The 20,130-nt window shown below is 41.0% G+C and overlaps 1 protein-coding gene across 3 annotated transcripts in view; it reads right to left on the bottom strand.

Moving 5' to 3' along the window:
* The window catches only part of PRR16 (proline rich 16), a 195,688-nt gene extending 178,427 nt beyond the window's left edge, over window positions 1-17,261 (bottom strand). For all 3 annotated transcript variants that reach the window (XM_054178609.1, XM_054178610.1, XM_054178611.1), the window contains exon 1: window positions 16,936-17,261. In XM_054178609.1, coding sequence (XP_054034584.1) covers window positions 16,936-17,097 — 162 coding nt within the window. In that variant the 5' untranslated portion in view covers window positions 17,098-17,261. The remainder of the gene's footprint in view (window positions 1-16,935) is intronic.
* Window positions 17,262-20,130: the final 2,869 nt, after the last annotated feature.

The raw sequence follows: 20,130 nt of genomic DNA, 5'->3' as shown, positions 1-20,130 counted from the left end.
AGCAGCAGTGGAGCTGGCACACCACCTCTCAAGCATCCCAGGCTTGTTTCTAGTGAGCCTGGATTTTCCCCTTCCCCCCTCTGAATCTACTTAGCTAAAGTGATAGTTCTAGCAAAGATAAGCAACACTGAGCAAAGCTCTTGTTAGACCTCAACAGCAATATTTCTACTTAGACTAGTTCAATAAAAATTGAGAGAGAAAAGCTCTCTAAAAATGGAGAGTTTATGAAAATAATAAAAGGACTAGAAAGTTCTTTACTAATATATCAACATAGAAGAGCTATCTGAGCCAAGTAGTAGGAATAGGCAGAAAAAAATGGGCTAAAATTAAAAAAAAAAAAAAATTAAAATATTCCAAGTTGTTATGTCAATTGTTACAATATTCTAATGTGAACAGGAGGAAGAAAAGAACCACAAAAGAATTGGCTCTTTTTTAAATGGAGCTGCATAAACTAAAAAAGAAACACATGATCTGCCTCCAACAGAAGGGCCCTGGATTCAGAGACATAGCTAGCTCTTTCCAGTTGTCCACTCATAAATAAAATATGGATCACCACAAGAAACATCATGAGGTTTTAGATATCATAAGGTGAATTTCCAGCTGGAATGTCTTTTGCTCCAGTTTAGCCTTCCTCTTCTGAGTGGAAACAGTCAGGCAAAGCTTTTCTTTGTACTATTTGCTTTCTTTCTCCATCGGCATCCCTCCTTTTTCTTCTTTTCTTTCTTCCTGTAGTTTGTCCAAGTTCTTTATTCTCAGTCAACAGTTTCAGCACCTGTGACATTCTGTGGTTTTACAAAGAATTTTTAAAATCACAAATAATTCTTGTTCCTACTTTTCATACTTGCAGTTTTCTTCTCACCTGTAATGAAAATTACCAATCTTTTAACACAAAGCAAGAATGAGCAGCAGAGGCCCAAGGGCAGTCTGCAAATCATGATGGTAACACTGTGTCAACATTCAATCCAAATGTGTTCTTTCAAGAATAACAAACCAGAACCTTTCTGAAAAGAAAATGTAAATCCCTGCTGAATTTCATGCAGAAGGTTTTACTTCCCATTTAGGAAAGTAACACTATTTGCTTACAAGATCTCTCTCCTGGTAATGTACACACTGCAATGATACAGAGGACCACACTACTATCTCATCCTGCAAATACCTCCACTCAGCCTGTGAATCTCTACAGAGCTTTCAGTTTAATTATTCCTCACACATGGTTCAGAAAACACCAAGGGAATTTGTTTCCCTTTGATGTCCTTAAATAAAATCATTCCTTCAGAGAAAAGTGCCTTTATAGAGCTGGTAATAGGATGCCTTTCCTCCACCCCCACCCCCACCCCCAAAAAAAGGAAAAAACCAACAAAACAAAACAACAAAAACCACCCAACACAAACACCATGTTCCTTGTGTATTATCTGCAACCACTTCCACTAAAGGACATACATGTACAGAGAAAACTATGTAAAGCATACATCTATGTCACATGTGACTATAAGTTCTGTAAGTACTCACGTCACAAGAACATCTTGTTCTGTGTATATTAATTTATCATACACATATGTTGCATCTCAAAGAAATACCATACAAAAAACAGAAGCAAAAGGCAATAAAAGATGAGGGTACTGAGAAGGTAAAAAGAAATGGTGATAAACATCCTCTTAGCCTGTACAACCACTAAAATTTTAACAAAATTTTCATGTCACTGTTAATTTGTTTGCCTGGTGGAGTTTTTTTGCCTACTCTTAAGCAGTTTCCATTTACAAAAACATTGTACTATGCTTCCTACATCTGTATTGCACCACAGTCTGCAGTAGGAACCATGTGAAGACTCCAAGAACATCTCTTCCATTGGAAAAAAAAAATTAAATTAAGCCCCATACACTTGCTATTGCTCTATGTGAGAAGAAAGCAAGATGCTGATGCCTTGCCCTCTAGCCATACAGGCTTCCATTCGAACACATCATTCTTTAATGAAAAGTTGTACTGATGTATAGCAAGACTACATTTACTGTACAAAACAATAACAACAACAAAAAGGAAACCATTTAAACTGTTCAAACTAGACATCATCATAAAACACACTTGATTAACATTTAATTGCAGCTTATTAGCATTTATGTAACGGACAACTTTATTTCATCATGCACAAGAAACCATGCATAGAAGAAGACGTATCATATCTGGAATTCACAGCAACATGAATGATGCCTCATTCATGATTAATAAACTAAGCTAAGAAATAATATATTATGGGAGAAGTACAAAATCTGTACAAAACAAGCAGTTATTAAAACAAGAACTTGGTTTTTTAGAAAATTAATGCTCAATAATGTTTGAAACTCCCTCTGAGTCATTCCAGTCTTTTGAAAGACATCTATAAAAGAAACACATTGTGTGAAAAGCTGTCACATAACAGCAAGACATTAACTCTACGTCATGAGAAGTCACTGTCAGAAGTGGTACAATCTAAACCGAAGCACGCTTCACACCTAGCGAATGATCCACAAGACCAACAAAAATACAGATCCTCCCCTCTTTTCATAATACATTGTACCTGACTCCATAATAAAAGGCATCTAATCAAGGTTGTTTACATTTCTCCAAAGAAAGAATTAATCCAGTGGGTTATTTATTATCTTTTTCTTATAGTATTTTATGTCCTTGGTTATCTAATATTTGTTAAACATTCAATCTCAAAATAATTTACATCCTAAGACATATGTAGATTTGAAGCAGACTAGCAAATTGAAGAGAAAATAACTAATTAGGTACATCTAAAATTCTGATGGAAGTATTACAAAAGTGGCCTCTAGTTCTAAGGTGGTATACACTGAAAAAACTTTGGCTTTGATAGAGTGGTTTTTTATTTATTTTTCTTAAATTATCAGAAATCTGAAGTAGAGATTCAAAATGCTAGCATTTGTCTCCTTGAAACAGTATACAGAAGTCATTCATTAAGATACTGTCAGTTTTTAAAAGACATTTCCATCAATTACTTGACATTAAATGTAAAATTCCTGTGTATGTCTAGCTTTACTTGGTCTCAGATGACAATTCTTTGGTATGCAATGAACTCAAGCCTTAGAAAAAAGGATTTGGAGTATGGTCACTCCTATTCATGCACATTACTGCCTATACAATTACTGAGGCTCTACTTTCTTCTGAAATGAAGAACATAAACCACATTAATCAGGCATCAACTTCACACACACATACATATTAAATCTCCAGAATGACTGGCACCGCTTCAGGAAAACGGGCCTGTTTATAGTAGATGCTACAGCTTCTATTCAAGTCAAATTTATTTAGTGTCCACTATCTTAGAAGCTGTGGGGCAGGCAGTCGGGGGGGAAAGTTATTCAGTTATTTTAACAGTATTGCAGTGTTCTTAGTTTCCTTATAGCTTTCGAACCTTCCTTAAAGACAAACCTGATTATTTTCAATGTAGTATTTTTTCTGTCTTGTTCTTGCTGTTTAAATTTGAACAAAGACTATGTAAAGTCTGTACTGAATAAAACTTCTCACTCCTCTGTAGTTCAGACTTTTTGTTGTGCAACTTTTTGTTCGGCCTTTTAGTCTGGAGAGGAGATGACTGAGAGGGGATCTAATAAATGTATATAAATATCCGAGGGCTGGGTGTCAAGAAGGAAGGGACAGCCTCTTCTCACGTGTGCTCTGTGATAGGACAAGGGGCAATGCATGTAAACTACAGAACAGCAAGTTCCACTTCTTTACATGAAGACGAACTTCTTTACTGTAAGGGTCACAGAGCACTGGAACAGGTTTCCCAGAGAGGTTGTGGCTTCTCCTTCTCTACAGATTTTCAAGACCTGTCTGGATGCATTCCTGTGTGACCTGCTCTGGCAGGGGGGCTGGACTCAAATATCTCCAGAGGTACTTTCCAACCCCTAACATCCTGTGACCCTGTGTATTCATCTGTCCATCCCTAATTTAAAGATTACAATGTGTAGCAACATACTGGTTTCAAGGCTAGCATTTTACTGTGCTGCTCTACTGTGGTAGTTTTAGGCTATGCCTTTAAAAAGTTTTCACAGCTCTTGAACAGAAAGTAGTAGAATGTAAATAAATCACTATTGGGTGTAAAGAAGAAAATAATGATAGTTCCAAACAATCCCATCACAGATATCTACCATAAGAATTAGTTTGGCAAGACAATCCTTTCTTTCCTCTTCTTCGCTTTGGGAGAGACTAACTGGCTTCTGCTTGACCTTGGCAGCACTGCTTTGCTGTTGACTAGTATTAGACTGCAAAGGATGAGCCTCGCCTTGGGAAAAGCACCTACCTGATCATGGTGTTTCCCCTGCCAGGTTAGTCTGTATTAACAACAACAACTTCTCTGCTCTTTTCTCTTGTCCCTTCTGTGTATGGGGGATAGGGAGAGGGGCAGGGAAGGGAGAAACTGTTTCAGCTCCCCTGTTTTTTGACCAGAGGGGTTCCTGTGCTGTTGATCAATTGTAAATACCTATAAATATTTTAAATACTGTGTATTTTGTACGTATTCATTGCATTTCATTGTAGATTGTTGTTTTGCTTGTAAATACCACTCCATTTGCTTCCAACTGAGCTGGTCTGGCAAATGTAATGTTGGGGGAAATTTTCAACCCACCACATCTACTGTCTCTCATATCTTTTCAGTACATTGTATGTTCTATGATACTCACCAAGTTAATTAAAATCTTAGCTTTACAGTAACACTATCACATCAGCAAAGGCTCTGCTTGCTAAGATTTAAGATAGCTAATGGAAATAACTAAAACATTTTCACGTGATTTAAAGTTCTAAGAGTCCAACTATTCAAATTCTCTGTTGTTGCTCTTGGTTTTCAGTAGAAAGGATCAAATCAGTGGCTGGAGAGCAGTCAGGCTGAGAGAGACCTGGGGGTGCTGGTTGACGGTAGACTGAACATGAGCCTGCAGTGCGCCCAGGCAGCCAGGAGGGCCAATGGCATCCTGGCCTGCATCAGGAACAGTGTGGCCAGCAGGAGCAGGGAGGTCATTCTGCCCCTGTACACTGCACTGGTTAGGCCGCACCTTGAGTACTGTGTCCAGTTCTGGGCCCCTCAGTTTAGGAAGGATGTTGACTTGCTGGAGCGTGTCCAGAAAAGGGCAACAAGGTTGGTGAGGGGCTTGGAGCACAAGCCCTATGAGGAGAGATTGAGGGAGCTGGGGTTGCTTAGTCTGGAGAGGAGGAGTCTCAGGGGTGACCTTATTGCTCTCTACAACTACCTGAAGGGGGGTTGTGGTGAGGCGGAGGTTGGTCTCTTCTCCCAGGCAACCAGTACCAGAACAAGAGGGCACAGTCTCAGGCTGCGTCAGGGGAGGTTTAGGCTGGAGGTTAGGAGGAAGTTTTACACAGAGAGAGTGATTGCCCACTGGAATGGGATGCCTGAGGAGGTGGTGGGGTCGCTGTCGCTGGGGGTGTTCAGGGCGAGGCTTGACAGGATGCTTGGTTGCATGGTTTAGTTGATTGGGTAGTGTTGGATGATAGGTTGGACATGATGATCTCGAAGGTCTCTTCCAACCTGGTCTATTCTATTCTATTCTATAGTAAATAACCATCTGAAAAACAACCACATGCAAATCAATTTGCAACAGGTAACAACAAAAACTTAAAATCACAGCCTCCTCATTTTCTTACTTCAGCATAAACCTCCCTCCCAGTTTGGCCAAACAACAATTTTCTGTAAGCCTTACAGGTTCACCATAGGTCTGTACTTTAATTTCAAGAAACAAAAGCTATTACTTCAGTAGTTGCATAGTTTCCTAGTCTTAATAAAGTACACAAACCACAAGACATTATGTTCATTCACAGGATATTTCTTTATCCAAATGCCACAGCTTTACTGAAGCTCAAAACCATACCATAAAATTACCTATAGCAATGAAAATCAAGTAAGCTGACTGTTCCACTCCAGTTACCAGAGATAAAACTTAGTAGCACTAGCAGAGACCATCTGCTGTCATAAACTTATGTCATTCAAATGGTCTCTGTAGCCATCAGTGAAAACACCTAGAGGAGAAAGTACACTCTACTTGGTAAATGAAAAACATTAATTTAAAAGAGTAGCAGTAGTATTTTGAGAAAAAATGGTGAAAACTTTCAATACTATGGATGTTGAAGCAGACATCTGGAAAACAATGTTAATTTACCTATCATGTACTTTAAATGAAAAGCTTTTGCTTGTAGTAAGAATCCTGATAACTCTGGAATCCAAACACAGCTTTCAGTTGCTACACCAGGTCGGAAACTGAGCTGGAATACAATACTAACACACAGAAGAATCTTTTGTTGTCATGAGAAAGATGCGTGAGGAGAACAATTGTACTAACAAGTTGAATGCCAGAGTCACCTGAAATTCTTTAGACCAATCTTCAAACGTTGATGTTGACTTTCCTGAGTCAACATTTAAGAATGCAGAGACAAGCACTCTCATGTTTAACAACCCAGGTATCATTTTGATAGGCACTAACAGGGAGGTAGATAAAGTTGCAAGAGCTCCAGAAACTGTTATGAAGCGGAAGAGGAAAAGGGCTACTGAAAGAAAACAAAAAGCCTCAGAGAAGTGGAGGAATTAGATGAGAAATGGAAGTGAAAGCTGACAGAAATTGGAGCAGAGGAGGAAAATTAATCTGAATGGTTCACAAAGTTAATCTCAGTAATTACATTGGGTTTGCCTGAACAATTTCATTTAGAGGCAGGAAAAAGGATATATCATAGCTTGACAGAGAAATGTTACAGAAGAGACAGAAGAGTGGTATTCCTGTAAAAGCAGAAGGAGCTGCAGCACTCCCTTCCCATCAGCACTGCCTAATGTCACACACATGCTGCCCCAGTGGCTGCACTCAACTTACTTCAAACCCTTGGTGTATGCATCTGTTATATTTATATAGGGAGTTACACTGCAAATCCTTTATTTATTCTTATGCCTGAAAGTAAGTAAAATCCAGATTCAGATCACAGGTAGTCAGAAGCCTATAACCATTTATTACTGCAACTTCAATGAAAAAGCAGGGAGTATTTTTCAGCTAATTTTAGATTTTCAGATAAAGAAACACTTTTCACAGTATCACAGTATATTAGAGGTTGGAAGGGACCTCAAAAGATCACCAAGTCCAACCCCCCTGCCAAAGCAGGATCACTTAGGCCAGTCCACACAGGAATGCATCCAGAGAAGGAGGCTCCACAACCTTCCTGGGCAGCCTGTTCCAGTATTCCATCACACTCACTGTAAAGAAGTTTCTCCTCAAGTTGAGGTGAAATCTTCCATGTTCAAGCTTGAACCTGTTGTTCCATGTCTTTTTATTGCACACCATCGAAAAGAGATTGCCCCCTCCACTTTACACCCAACCCTCGGGTATTTATGGACATTGATCAGATTCCCTCTCAGTCTTCTCAAGACAAAACAGCCCCAGGGATCTCAGTTTCTCTTCACAGAGGAGATGCTCAAGGTGCCCAGTCATCCTTGTGGCTCTCCATTGGATTATCTCCAACAGGTCCCTGTCGCTCTTGAACTGGGGAGCCCAAAACTAGATGCAGTATTCCAGGTGTGGTCTCATCAGGGCAGAGTAGAGGGGGAGAATAACCTCCCTAGACCTGCTGGACACACTTTTCTTGATGCACCCCAGGACATCCTTGGCTCTCTTGGCCACAAGGGCACATTGTTGTCCCATGGAGAACTTGCTGTCCAAGAAAGGCTCCAAGGTCTTTCTTCACAGAGCTGCTTTCCAGCAGGGCAGGCCCTAACCTGTACTGGTGCCTGCTGCTACTCCTCCCCAGGCGCAGGACCCTCCACTTGTCCTTACTGAAACTCATGAGGTTTGCCTGCACCCAGCTCTCTAGTCTGTCTAGATGTCATTGGATAGTTGCACAGCCTGATGGGTGTCAGCCAACCCACCCAGTTTTGTATCATCATCAAACTTGATAAAAGATACTGAACAAAAGTGGACCCAGTACTGATCCCTGGGGAAAACCACTGGCCAAGTTGACTCCGTACCACTGACCACAACCCTCTGAACTGTTATCAAGCCAGTTTTCAATCCACCAACTGTCCATGCTGCATTTCTTGAGCTTTTCTACAAGGATGTTAGGGGAGACAGGATCAAAAGCCTTATTGAGGGAAGCTGTTCGCAACACAGTATTTTTACTGAATACATACCTGATTTCTTGACACAATGTCTGAAGCACTGGGTGGAGTTCTGGACTCCCCAGTACAAGACAGGTACAAACATACTGGAGCTAGTCCAGCAAAAGGTTGGGAAGATGACTAAGGGCTTGAAGCATCTGTTGTATGAAGAGAGAACTGGGATTATAGTCTGGAGAAGAGAAGACTCAGGGAAATCTTATTCCAATGTGTATAAATACTTGATTGGAAGGAGTAAGAAGACACAATTAAGACTTTTCTGTTGTACTAAATGATAGGGCAACAGGCACAAACTGAAATACAGGAAATTCTACTTAAATATGAGAGAATGTTTTTATTGTAAGGATAAGTCAGCATTGGAATAGGTAGTCCAAAAAGGTTATACAGACACCATGTTTCAAGATATTCAAGAATAAGATCCTAAGCCACTGTTGAATATGTTGTACAATTTCCAGGAGTCCTTTTCAACCTCAATCAGTCTGTGATTCTGTACTTTAAATATATGTATATATTTGTTCCAATTATTTGTCCAATAACTACTAGCTTTCAGTAGTTAATTTAGCTAGACAATTACTCTCTTATTAGCATGTGCTCTTACAAGAATTCAGAGAACTATCACTGAAAAAAATGTTCTTTTTGCCCAGTTTTAACAAAAAGACAAGAAAACCAAAAGGCATATCACGCACACAAAAATAATCTTGATGATAAAGCATGCAAAGAATTGTACTTTGGTTTTGTTACACCACAGTAAAGAGCAAGCATACTGATCTTGATTTTTCCCATTTACACATTAATTGCATACAGAAAAGACACAGTTGCATGGGCACAAACCAATAAATTATAATGGAGTAGGAAGCACATTTGTTAATTTTGTTTGTTTCCAAAATCTGTGTCTTTGATGCCACATAAGATGCCTGCTTTAACACACTGTCATTTCCAGTAAAACGTAAAATGTTCTTAGATACCAACATTTTTAATACTTTAAGCATTTGTCTCACTTTACGAAGTTGAACAGAAAGCCTAAATCACAGTGTTTGGTTCCCCATTAAATTCCTGGAGCCCCATGCAAACAGTCTCACTTTAAACAAATAATAAACTTTCTTAAACTATTTTCACAAGTATTACATTATCTTCTTCTTATACTTAAACCACAATGATTGAAGTACAAGCAAGGATGTCTTATTTTGCTTCTACCTAGAAGCTGCTCACCAAAAGAACTTAAGTGGACGACAATGGAAAGAAGAACATGAAAACGTCATGGGTGAAAGACTAAAACAATTACTGCAGATTTACCAAAACGATATTTAAGGAGAAAAAAAATGAAAGGTGTTTTAAAATGGTAGGATTTTTCAGATCACTGAGAAATACTCTACAATGAAATCTGGAAATGACTCAACATCAGTGCCACCAGTCTTCATAATGCAATGTGGCACATGCTGCATGAAACAACAGATGAGTTTGTTAACCTTGAAGTGGATATGTACACACTACAATTTTTGGAAAAACAGCAACTGAGAGTACTACACCTGTTGGGAGGCAATGGCTCCTCGCATTCCCATCAGCTGCAGTACAGTAATTTTAAATCAAGCTGGAATGCCAGCGGCTCACCCACCAAGCCCTCCCACTCTAGTCATTCAATACACACACACACGACCTGACACAGGGAGTGATCTGCCAGAGGATTTTCTCAGTCCTTCCACTGTGAAAGCAGACTCCGTTTCTCTTCTTCCCCTGAGTACAGTATGAAAGGATCTGCTGAAGCATTGCAGTTAGCTGCAGCAAAAACGACCAGAGTAACTGATGTACAGAGATGGACATAACCTGTGAGGGAAGACATGTATAGGCTCCAGCCCTTATCAGATGTTCAAGGTTTACATATTAAAGATTAAGTAAAAAAATATGCACCCCACATTGAAATTTGAGTGAAATGCTGCCTGAAGACCTTTACCTTAGAAAACAATATACATTAGCTGTTATTTAATGAACCTATTTTTAAGAAAAGGAACCACAAAAACAAACAAACAAAACACCAAACTAAAACCAAAAAGCTCAATTACTAGCAGAATTAAACAAAGACACGTTTGTGTAAGTAACTAAACTGGTGTTAACCTCCATGACTGAATGTCAGCCACATGTTATGTGGCAAGGACAGCAGACCATATGCAAAACAGACCCCTTCACTCTGCCTCACATCAGTATCCTGACCATTTAGTTCAACTCGCTTTCAAAAAACCAGATACAATATAGAGAGAAGAGTGATCTACCACCATTTTGCAGGTCTAAAAGAAATTAAAACTAGAAGGGGACAGTGATGGTGTCCAGAAAAGTATTTTGAAATAGGCAGTATGGGAAAGTACTCTCTAAACTCAGTGACAACATTTTCACTTCTCTTGCACCTCCCAAGAGGAGTATTAATTAGTGGTGTACAAATCGGCTGTGAGTAGTAATTTGGCTGAGGTTTTTGACTGTAAATGGGAAGCTTATTCCAAAACTTCGTCCAATGTGAGTAATAGGAACAGAAGCATTGTTTCTTTTCCAGAGGAAACTGGCTGAAATTTGCAAAACTTCAATGATAGTGCTCAATCAAGTCATTGTCTCTGTATGATGTGCACAAGAGGCAACTGATTCCTCTGAATTCTGAGTTTTTAATAAAAATTAAGCAGTCCAAAGCTAGTTCCTGTCATTCTTCAACTTACTTTTGCTTCTGCTGAAGTTGATGGGAAAAAAATCTGACTGCAACAAACTAAAGTTTGTGACTCAGTTGGGTTTTTTTTCTGTATCTGTACTGAAGTTCAAACTTCAGTACAAAGAGATATTTTCACTGTGGTACTATTTTTATTTGAAAACTGAATTTATATATGCTCTATTTAGCTCATGGTTGCACAATACACATTACTATCAGGAGCTTAGTATTGCATAAAAGGAATAAAGTAGCTGACGTGTTTATTAAAAAAAAAAATACCCAGCCATCATAAACTGACAGTGTGCTTCCCTCTGTCAAGGCTCTTGGTATTAACAAGCAGTTCTCTATTCTGTACCCCAGTTATTATTTTCATTGTGTTACACAATACAATTACTAACTTGTGGTAGCTTTGGTTACAAAGCAGATGTGGAGAAACCTTGTCATGTCATGTATTAGCAATTACAATGCTCCTGACACAACCTTAACACATAGAGGTGTTTTAAGCTCCACAGTTACTTTTTAAGTTCTACCAGCTTTATGACACTACCAGCATAAGAATTCTACCTCAATGCATTTGCACTTTTTTGTTGTTCTATATAACAGCATAAATACTTCATGGACCATAAAAAATGGAAGAAAAGCTATTATTAAATTACCTGCAACGACTTTTTATGGCCCTGTTTGGACCCCTGGGCAAATCACAATGAAGTTGCTGGGTAGTGCTCCTTTTACATAATGAATCATATGCTGCACTTACAATAAACATCCAGGTACAGTTCATGACTGTATTTGTCACTAAGGACTGCAATATGAAATCAGAAAAAAACAGTCTACTGCTAGAAAGAATAGCAAGTTTGGGAACAGGCAATGCTATTAGTCATACAATACCTTGGTTCTGGTGTGTGCTTCAGTTCCTCTCCTATCTCTCTGGCCACATCTGTATACATAAAACAAGCACCCACTGATGTAAGACTCCAAGAACACTGTTAACAGGGCTAACATACAGAGAATCCATATGTAAGGACATCTGCATTTTTTTGATTTTTAATGGCAGGAACAAAGATTTCAAAAAACCTCTTCCTCCAACTGCCACTACCTGGCAAAAGGAGTGTCAGGTCCTTTTCATCTGGAGAAAGCCCAGAAAGCAAAAGAGGGAGGGATCAGCAAGGGAAGGAATGGATTAAATATTTTGCTATTGTTCTACCTACCCTTAGGTTTCTATGTAGTCTATTCTAATACCTATGCTGTAGTACATGCTCCCTTTGCCTTGCTACATCAGTATGAACCTAAAACATTTTTTGTACTAGTGTCTGTATTGCTGCCTGCATGTCAGAGATACTGATACATGATTGATTGTTGCTGCTCTAATCCTCTTGATAGATACAAACTGGGATGCATCTTCCCAGTTTCTGGATTATCAAGCAAGAACCTGGAGTACCCTCCTGCCATATGGATCATTAGCTGAACACAAAACAAAAACTAAACTGACAATAACAAAAGAAAAAAAAAAAAGAAAACATTGGTGTTGAAATTGCAATATGCTTCTGCAGGCTTGACAGAGAAATGACACCATGGAATACATGATCACCCTCCCCTTAAAAAAATTAGTGCCCGGTCTGCTTATAGAATCAGGCTGACTACCCCATAACAAACTTTGTTGCAGTGTTTGGGGGTAGGAGGCTGGCATATGCATCAGTCAGAAACCATTATTTGTTAATTCATGTTCAAATTTTATAGATGACATCTTTACAGAAAATAAATGCATCCGTTAGATGAGGGAGGTTTATTCACTCATTCTGTCAGGAAGACTTTTTTTGGAGGATATAAAGCAGAGGAATCAGTGTCAGAAAGACTGGAAATTTACTGATGTATGTGCAATGCCTATGAGGGCTTCTGTTTCTCTTGTACCTCCATTTTGGATTATTCTAAACATTGGCAACAGCAACACAGCTGCACACTTTTGATAAAAGTTTGAAGTGCATTTAGCCAATTAAAAGCTATGCAAATGTTTCACACATAACTTCAGGAATTTGTTTTGCACAATGAATTTTTATTACTACAAAAAGTATTTATCAAATTATTAACTGTTTCCTTAAAATGTAAACAAGTACAAGGCTACTGAAATGTGCAACATTAAAATAAAATGTAAAAGCAGGAAATTCTTAACAATTATAATATCAGTATTAAGATGACACAGATCTTTATGTCATGATGTCCACAGGTGCTCATGCATATTCCCTACAATCCTTCTGATGTCATCAGAGAATTAGGGCTACATCATGCATTTTACATTCAAAATAGTTCAATTAGCACACATCTGCTTTCCAGTAGTGTTCATCACCTCATTGAGCACCAGACCAATGAATAATATCTGCAAAGCAAGACAAAATAACAATCATCTTTCTTTTTACATGTTAACATGAAGAAATTTTTTTTCACTATGAGGCTGACGGAACACTGGAACAGGCTGCCCAAGGGGGTTGTGGAGTCTCTTTCTCTGGAGGTATTCAAGACCTGCCTGGATGTGTTCCTGTGTGATCTGGTATAGGTGATCCTGCTCTGGCGAGGGGGTTGGACCAGATGATATTTCAAGGTCCCTTCTGATCCCTTCCTGCCCCTAACATTTTTTGGTTCTGTGATTCTGTGATTTCTAGACAGAACCCAAAGAAAAAGTTCTTTTATCCAGTCATCTGGAGAAGAAACAAAGTTTAAGTGTTTACCCACTTGATTTTGAAATACCCTGGACAAAGGGAACAGTCAGTGTTACTCAATTCTCTGGTACCCCTTTGATTTGTCTTTGGAGCATTCATCAAATGACAGCCACTCAATCCATTCTAAATCCATTAATTTCTTCCAGCACAAAATCATATCCCACTGTTGGTACACACCCACTTAGTGTTTGTTTTTAGCAAGGAGGCAAAAGGAGCCACGTCTCCTAGCTGCACTCTATAGAGAGGGCTAGCCATATATGAGCTCAGCCTTTGGACTTGGCACCACTCCATCCTAACACATCTCCCAGCCACACCCCTTCTACATCCTCAGTCTTATGTGGTTACTTTAGCCTAAATAGACCACACCAGACCAGTAAATAAGGCACAAAAATGAGACAGGTGTTCCATTTCTCAGACACAGTAGCCACTAACATGTATTTAACTCACATGATTTAGTCATGTGCTTTTACAGAAGAGTTATAACCTTTATAGTTTGTACATTTAGATTTAAGACACCACCCTTTTCCTACTCCTCCATTTCCTCCTTTCAAACAGAAAAATACTAAAGTATCAATTAGAAAAATGTTTGGAACAAAGAATAGATTAAAATATATTAAAGCAAGTAAATTATAACAAGATAAAAGTAACAAGTCTTCTACCACTGAACTTGTAACTGTTCTAGAACAGTTTGCTTTGAAGCAACAACACTATCAATTTGACAGTACCTTGACTATTAAATCTTACCAAAAAAGACTGAAAGATGCTGGGAGAGGATATCCAGTCTATCCCAATACCTAAAGTGCTACAAAGCTAACAAACAGGTATATATACATACATAAAGGAAATGAAAGTGGTCTACACATGCTCTATTTTCAATATCACAACTAAGTATCACAGCAGCTGCACACAAAAAAGTCATGTCCTACTACAGTAGAAGTCTTTTTTTTTTTTTTTTTAATGTAACAGTAATAAAAAGAATGAAAAGCTGCATTTCTTTTATTTTTTTTTTTCTAGGAAAGAACAACAGAAGGGTTGTAGCACAATTGCTGGACGTCAGCAAACAGTGGGGGAAAACAAAAAAGAGCACCCAACAATTTCCAGAAGAACACAATTTGCAGTGAAAAGAGAAAATGCAAACTTATATCTATCACTTTCTCTGTTCCTACTATCATAAAGAACTACAAATGAAGCACAAATACACTTTTGAGTGTCACACATTAAAACTGACTTCAGACCAACTTCCGAGAAGCCTCAGTGGAAGATCTGCCAATGCTTTCTAACATCTACAACCAACCTATGAGAGAGACTGACTTTTAGTTTGTAATATCATCAACCACATTCATATCAAAAGGTATATGACGCAGATGCATCAAGAGATCTTTGTACACAGCTAGTACATACTACAAAAGGCAGATAATGGGAGGTAGTCAGGTTGCAAATTTCTGCAGACTTTCCGAAATAAATGTCATACACATATTTAACACACAATGATACATGCTGCAAGGAAGCAGATAATAGCATACGCAACCCTTGTTTGTTGGAGTATCACCACTATCATCCTTCTAAGACATATCTAGAGAAAAGCATTACCCAAAATCTCATGTAGTTATGTACAAGATTTAGCTATTTTCTTTATAGAAATACTTTTATTTTTATACAGATGCTATTGGTGATTCTTCCACCCTTCAACAGGTATGTGTTACTTCATAGTTAAGGCACCATTCCTCTGCAACTTCCCTTTCACATTTCACTCTACTTGAGAAAAGGAGTTCCACACAACCTTCTTCCTCAACAAGCAGATGTAAATACAGTTCTCTTCCACAGATGCAGTCAACCAGAACAGACAAGTTTGCTTAGATAAAACATGCCACAGCAAATGATGACATACAGCGTCCACTTACAGCAATCTTGTTTGCTCACTAGAGAAAATCTAGGACTGATTATGTGCAGAGAATTATTTATATTCATGGGACAGACCACAGTACATCCTCTCCAGGTCCTGAAAATGTGCTTCTGCAGCAACAGAAGCCAGTTTGCTCTATCAGTCTATAAAACCCTGAAAGAACTACCCGGCAAACAGTGCTTAACTGCTCCTCAAAACACCTCAGAAAAAAAAAATCACAAAGCACAGACAGCAGAGCAAAAAAAAAACACAGAGAAATATTTTCAAAAAAGGAGAACTCTGAAATTGCGGGTGTGAAAGAAGTCTAACAGCTGTGATTAGGGAGCCGTACGTTTATACATCTTTCAACATCATACAAAGCACGGGGTCAGTTTCAGACTGCCTCAGATGGCAAAAGTCTGTTCAATGAAACTTGTTGACAACATTTTTGAAATATAAAACTGTATTTTATAGACAAAATTCAGCCTGTTATAAATGTCAAATACAGGATTATAAAGAAATGCAGTGAGAGTCTAGACTTTAATTTCGGTGCATAATCCAACCATCTGTCGACCATTTGTGTAGCAAAAATCAAGATAACGTGGAAATCTCCAAAGGGACTGCCAAATTTTCTTCCTTCAGCTACAGCATTTCCCTACTTAGAAACATGCCCGCGGTAATCGCACTCTGCCTGCAGATTAACCTAGAGGAGATGACACTCGCCACCGGCAAAAGGAAGATTGCGAAGGCAATCTTTCCTCACAGGCAATATAAACGCGGCGCTCAGCTCCCGGTGAAGCCTCCTGCAGAGGCAGAAGCAGAATTCGCCGACCCGATACTGCCAAGACGGGCAGGGACCCTTCGCTTAGAGCGGCGGGTATGGGGCATCCGGGACCACCCCGGACCTCACTGGTCTAGGGATCCGAGTCGCGCTCCTTCCCGGGGGGTGAATATGGGGGGAGCACCGTGCAGTTGAAAAGTTAAACCCACTGGAGCTGGAGTGGAGCCGGTCCTGACGCCCCTCCACCGTCGAGAAGCCGGCACGGCGCAGCGCGGGATCAGGCAGGTCTGCGGGTTCCGCAGGTCCTTGCCCACCGGGGACCCCGCAGGAAAGGCACTGCAGGCCTCCCGGGAAAAAACAAAACAACTCCGCGGGTTGCGCCGAGGTGGGAAGTCCCCGTAAAGAGCCGTCTCGCAGCCGGGGGCGCACGGCCGGCGCGAAGGCGCACCGCACCCGGGACACGGGGCTGCAGCAGCACCGCCCCGTCCCGTTCCGGATTGCCGGGTGCCGCAGCGGAGCACAGCCAGCCGCCCCGGGGCACGGCCAAGGCTACCCCGTGTCCAGCCTGGACACCAGTTGATCGACTCGTGGAGAAGAAGTGGTGAAAGGACCCTAGGGGCAGGAGCAGAGCCCCGGGGCGGAACAGGGCCCATAGGCAAAGAATGCTCGCCCCCCACGCGGCATGCTGGGGGTCCGCCCGAGTAGCCCTCCGCTTCTCACCTCCTTAAGTTCCTTGGCTACGTCTTTCAGGTCCCCCAGGACTAATTCCAAATCTTCCACTATGATCTTGATCTGCTCCTTCACCTTGGTTTTGGAGGCTGCCGGCGGCCCCTCGGACGGCGACGAGGAGGAGGATGCGGTTCCCTTGGACTGGGCGGACATCCTTCGGGGCAGCCCGGCGACACCAGTGGGGCACGCAGGTCAGGCGAGCGCGGCGGCCGCCGGCCACCCAGCCCCGTCCCTCCGTCTCCCGGAGCTGCCGCAGCCGCTGCTGCCGCCGCCGCCTGCCCGCCCGCGCATCCCGCGCCGGGGGCGCCGAGCCGCGCCGCGCTCCGCCGGGCGGCCGCGCTGTGCAGCTGCCATCGGCTCCCGGGAGCGGCGCGGGGGCCCGGCTGCAGCCCGCCGTGAGCCGCGCCTGCGCCTCGCCCCGCCCGCGCCGCCGCCCGCTCCGGCTCCGGCTCAAGCTAGGGCTCCGACTCCGGCCGGGGAAAGGGGCCGGGGAGGAGCGCCCGCCCCCCCGCGGCATCGCCCCCGCTCGCACTCCGTTCCTGGGGGACGGGAGAGCCAGAAAGACTGTTCCGGAAGAGGAGCCCCCCACACCCCCTTCCCTTCCTCCCCTGTCCCTGCCCCACAGCCAGTGGGGGGAGTGCAAGCCGATGGGTCACCTTGGACCTGCCTCCCGGAGGTCTTTGGGGCTTCGGGGTGGGGGGGGGGGAGAGAGGTGGTTGCACCAGCTCTGTCCGAGAGTAATATTCACCCGCCAAAACACCCCCCCAAAGGAAACACTTGTCACCGACTTGTATAGCAAGATTCCTGTCGAAGGGGACAACAGTGCCTATTTCTGGCGAAAAAAAGTCATAATTGGGAAATGATACTCACCTTTGCTCCGTGGTGTAGCCGTTCTGTCCCTCTGGGGTGGGTACATAATGCTCGTTTTAACTGCTGTGAGGAGGCTACTGGAAGGACTATGTTTTGTAAATGCCACCAAATAGGTAAAAGACCTGTGTGTGGTCACCCCCACATACTGCCCTGAAAACTCAGAGTGATCAGTTCATCCTCTTCCAGCTAGGAAGTAAAGGTTGTGCACATCATCAGATAGAACTGAAAATGTACATGAGCTTTTATGAACAGCTTTTATGAATACACTGTCTCTTTCCTTCTCTAAGGTAGAGGCCAGTGCTGCTTTTGAACTCACACTTTCGCTGGTGTTTGAATTCAGAGACCAATCAGTGGGGCAAAAGAAAGAGATTGTTAGATACCACTCACCTTTGGTTATTTTCATCTTACTGTGAAAAGACAGCATGTTCAGGTAAAAGGAATTGTTTTAGGTATTTCTACCACCCACTAGCTATGAACAGCAAGAAGAGGGCAGACAGCCAAGCCCCGCTTTAAGCATCACCCTGCGTGGTTGCAACTGCCTTTGATACTGTAAATGCTTCTGAGAGCTTTGGCAGTCTGAGATAGTTTAACCTAGCTAGAGCAGGGGTGGGAAAGCAGAAACCTTGCCCAGAGCAGTGTGTCTGCACATGGTAAAAATCTCACTGGTGATGACCAGTTTGTCTCTGGGAAGGGTGGAGGTTTGGGATATGATAGAGCCTGATAGCCACGCTCTTACTGTCTTGGGTTAGGTACAATTATCTTTCCACTTTTTACCACCATAAATCCTGTGGTCTTCGGTTGAAATAATTTGTTATTGGGTATACATTGTACTTTTGTTATTTTTAATGTCCAAATGTATCATGGTCCTTTTAAACAATTTCAAGGAGGTTGTGTCAGAAAAAAAGGCCTAGGTCCTTTCTCTTGACATTCTTTAACTCTCATGGTGAATTATTTTTCATCTCAGCAAATGAAAGCTCCTCCAACACTGACTTTTAAAAACATTCTTGCTGGTTATTTTTGCTTAACTGTTTCTCTATGAGCAACATCATATGATCTTTGAAGATAGCTAAGTAATACAGTCTGAATTTCCAAACTGCAGTCACCACTAAATTAGGAAGAAAGCAACCCACAACTTGTTGAGTAAGTTTTAATTAACATGTTCAAATACTGTCCCTCAAATAGGGTGTAGGGATGGGGAGGAAAAATACCCACATGCACACCCCCAACATTTATGAAAAGCTATTGGTGAAATTATCCATGCAGAAGCCTGCACGTATCCAGTTTAAGCAGAGAAAAATGTGCCTACTTTCTGGCAGAAATTAGAGATACAGTGTACCAGTGTACCATTCATACCTGTACATAACATAGGTTAAAAAGGTAAGGAAAGGTTTCTGCTACATTTCTGTAGAAATCATCCGCATTGTCACAAAATTGCTACCAGATTTGCTACACACCCTCTACATTTTTTCTAGCCTGATTGAGCATTCATGATTAGCCATATTTTCAGTTGCTTACTTTTTTATTGTTTCTGTATAAAGCCCTAATGCTTCTCACTGCTAAGTATTTTTACTTTAAGGGAAAATTGATTCCTGTTCTATCTCATCAGTTAGTTTGAAGTTATGACAAGATTACCCATAATCTTCTGGTTATCCAATGTCCTTCGTCTTGTGAACACATTTGGAGACATCCCAAACTTTTGAAGATATAAATTGTGTTGACTTCATCAATCCCTCCCCTTTTGTAATGGCATTCTTCTAAAAGATGGGCAGAACCGTATAGTGGCTGATATTCTGTGTTCATCTAACCATCTGCTACTAATCCCTAAAAAATATGACAGCTCTTCTAAGTCCTGAGTAAAACTCTTTGTCTTATTGGACTTGAAAGCAATTTTATGTCTTTACAAAATGTGCCCTTTTCTTTTTCTTTTTTTTTTCTTTTTTTTTTTCCTCAGTCATGTCTCAATTAACTGATAGGTAGTATGCCACAGCTAAGTTATCTGCTAGATATTCTATTTCTTTAGCTTATGTCTCTGCCAGTGAATGTGATTTATCAATATTTAAATGTGATTTATCAGTTTATCATTTTGGAAGTGTTTCTGTCTGTATCTTCACCAAATCTGAAGAGGTTAATGAGGAAAAAAAAAAACCAAAGGAGTAACTCCTTATTGCAAGTCTGACATATGTAGGCCATTAAGAAGATGCAGAGGATGCGCAAGTCTCCCCAGCTATCAGGTGGGAGAAACTTATTTTGGAAATTAAAGCCTAAGACCTTCAAAGTGCAATTCACTGATCTTCCACTAACACTTTTTCATCCAGG

The sequence above is a fragment of the Dryobates pubescens genome, chromosome Z, assembly GCF_014839835.1.
Source record: "Dryobates pubescens isolate bDryPub1 chromosome Z, bDryPub1.pri, whole genome shotgun sequence".
Lineage (NCBI taxonomy): Eukaryota > Metazoa > Chordata > Aves > Piciformes > Picidae > Dryobates > Dryobates pubescens.
Note: the sequence above shows the minus strand (reverse complement) of the source record. Positions and strands in the feature narration are given on the sequence as shown.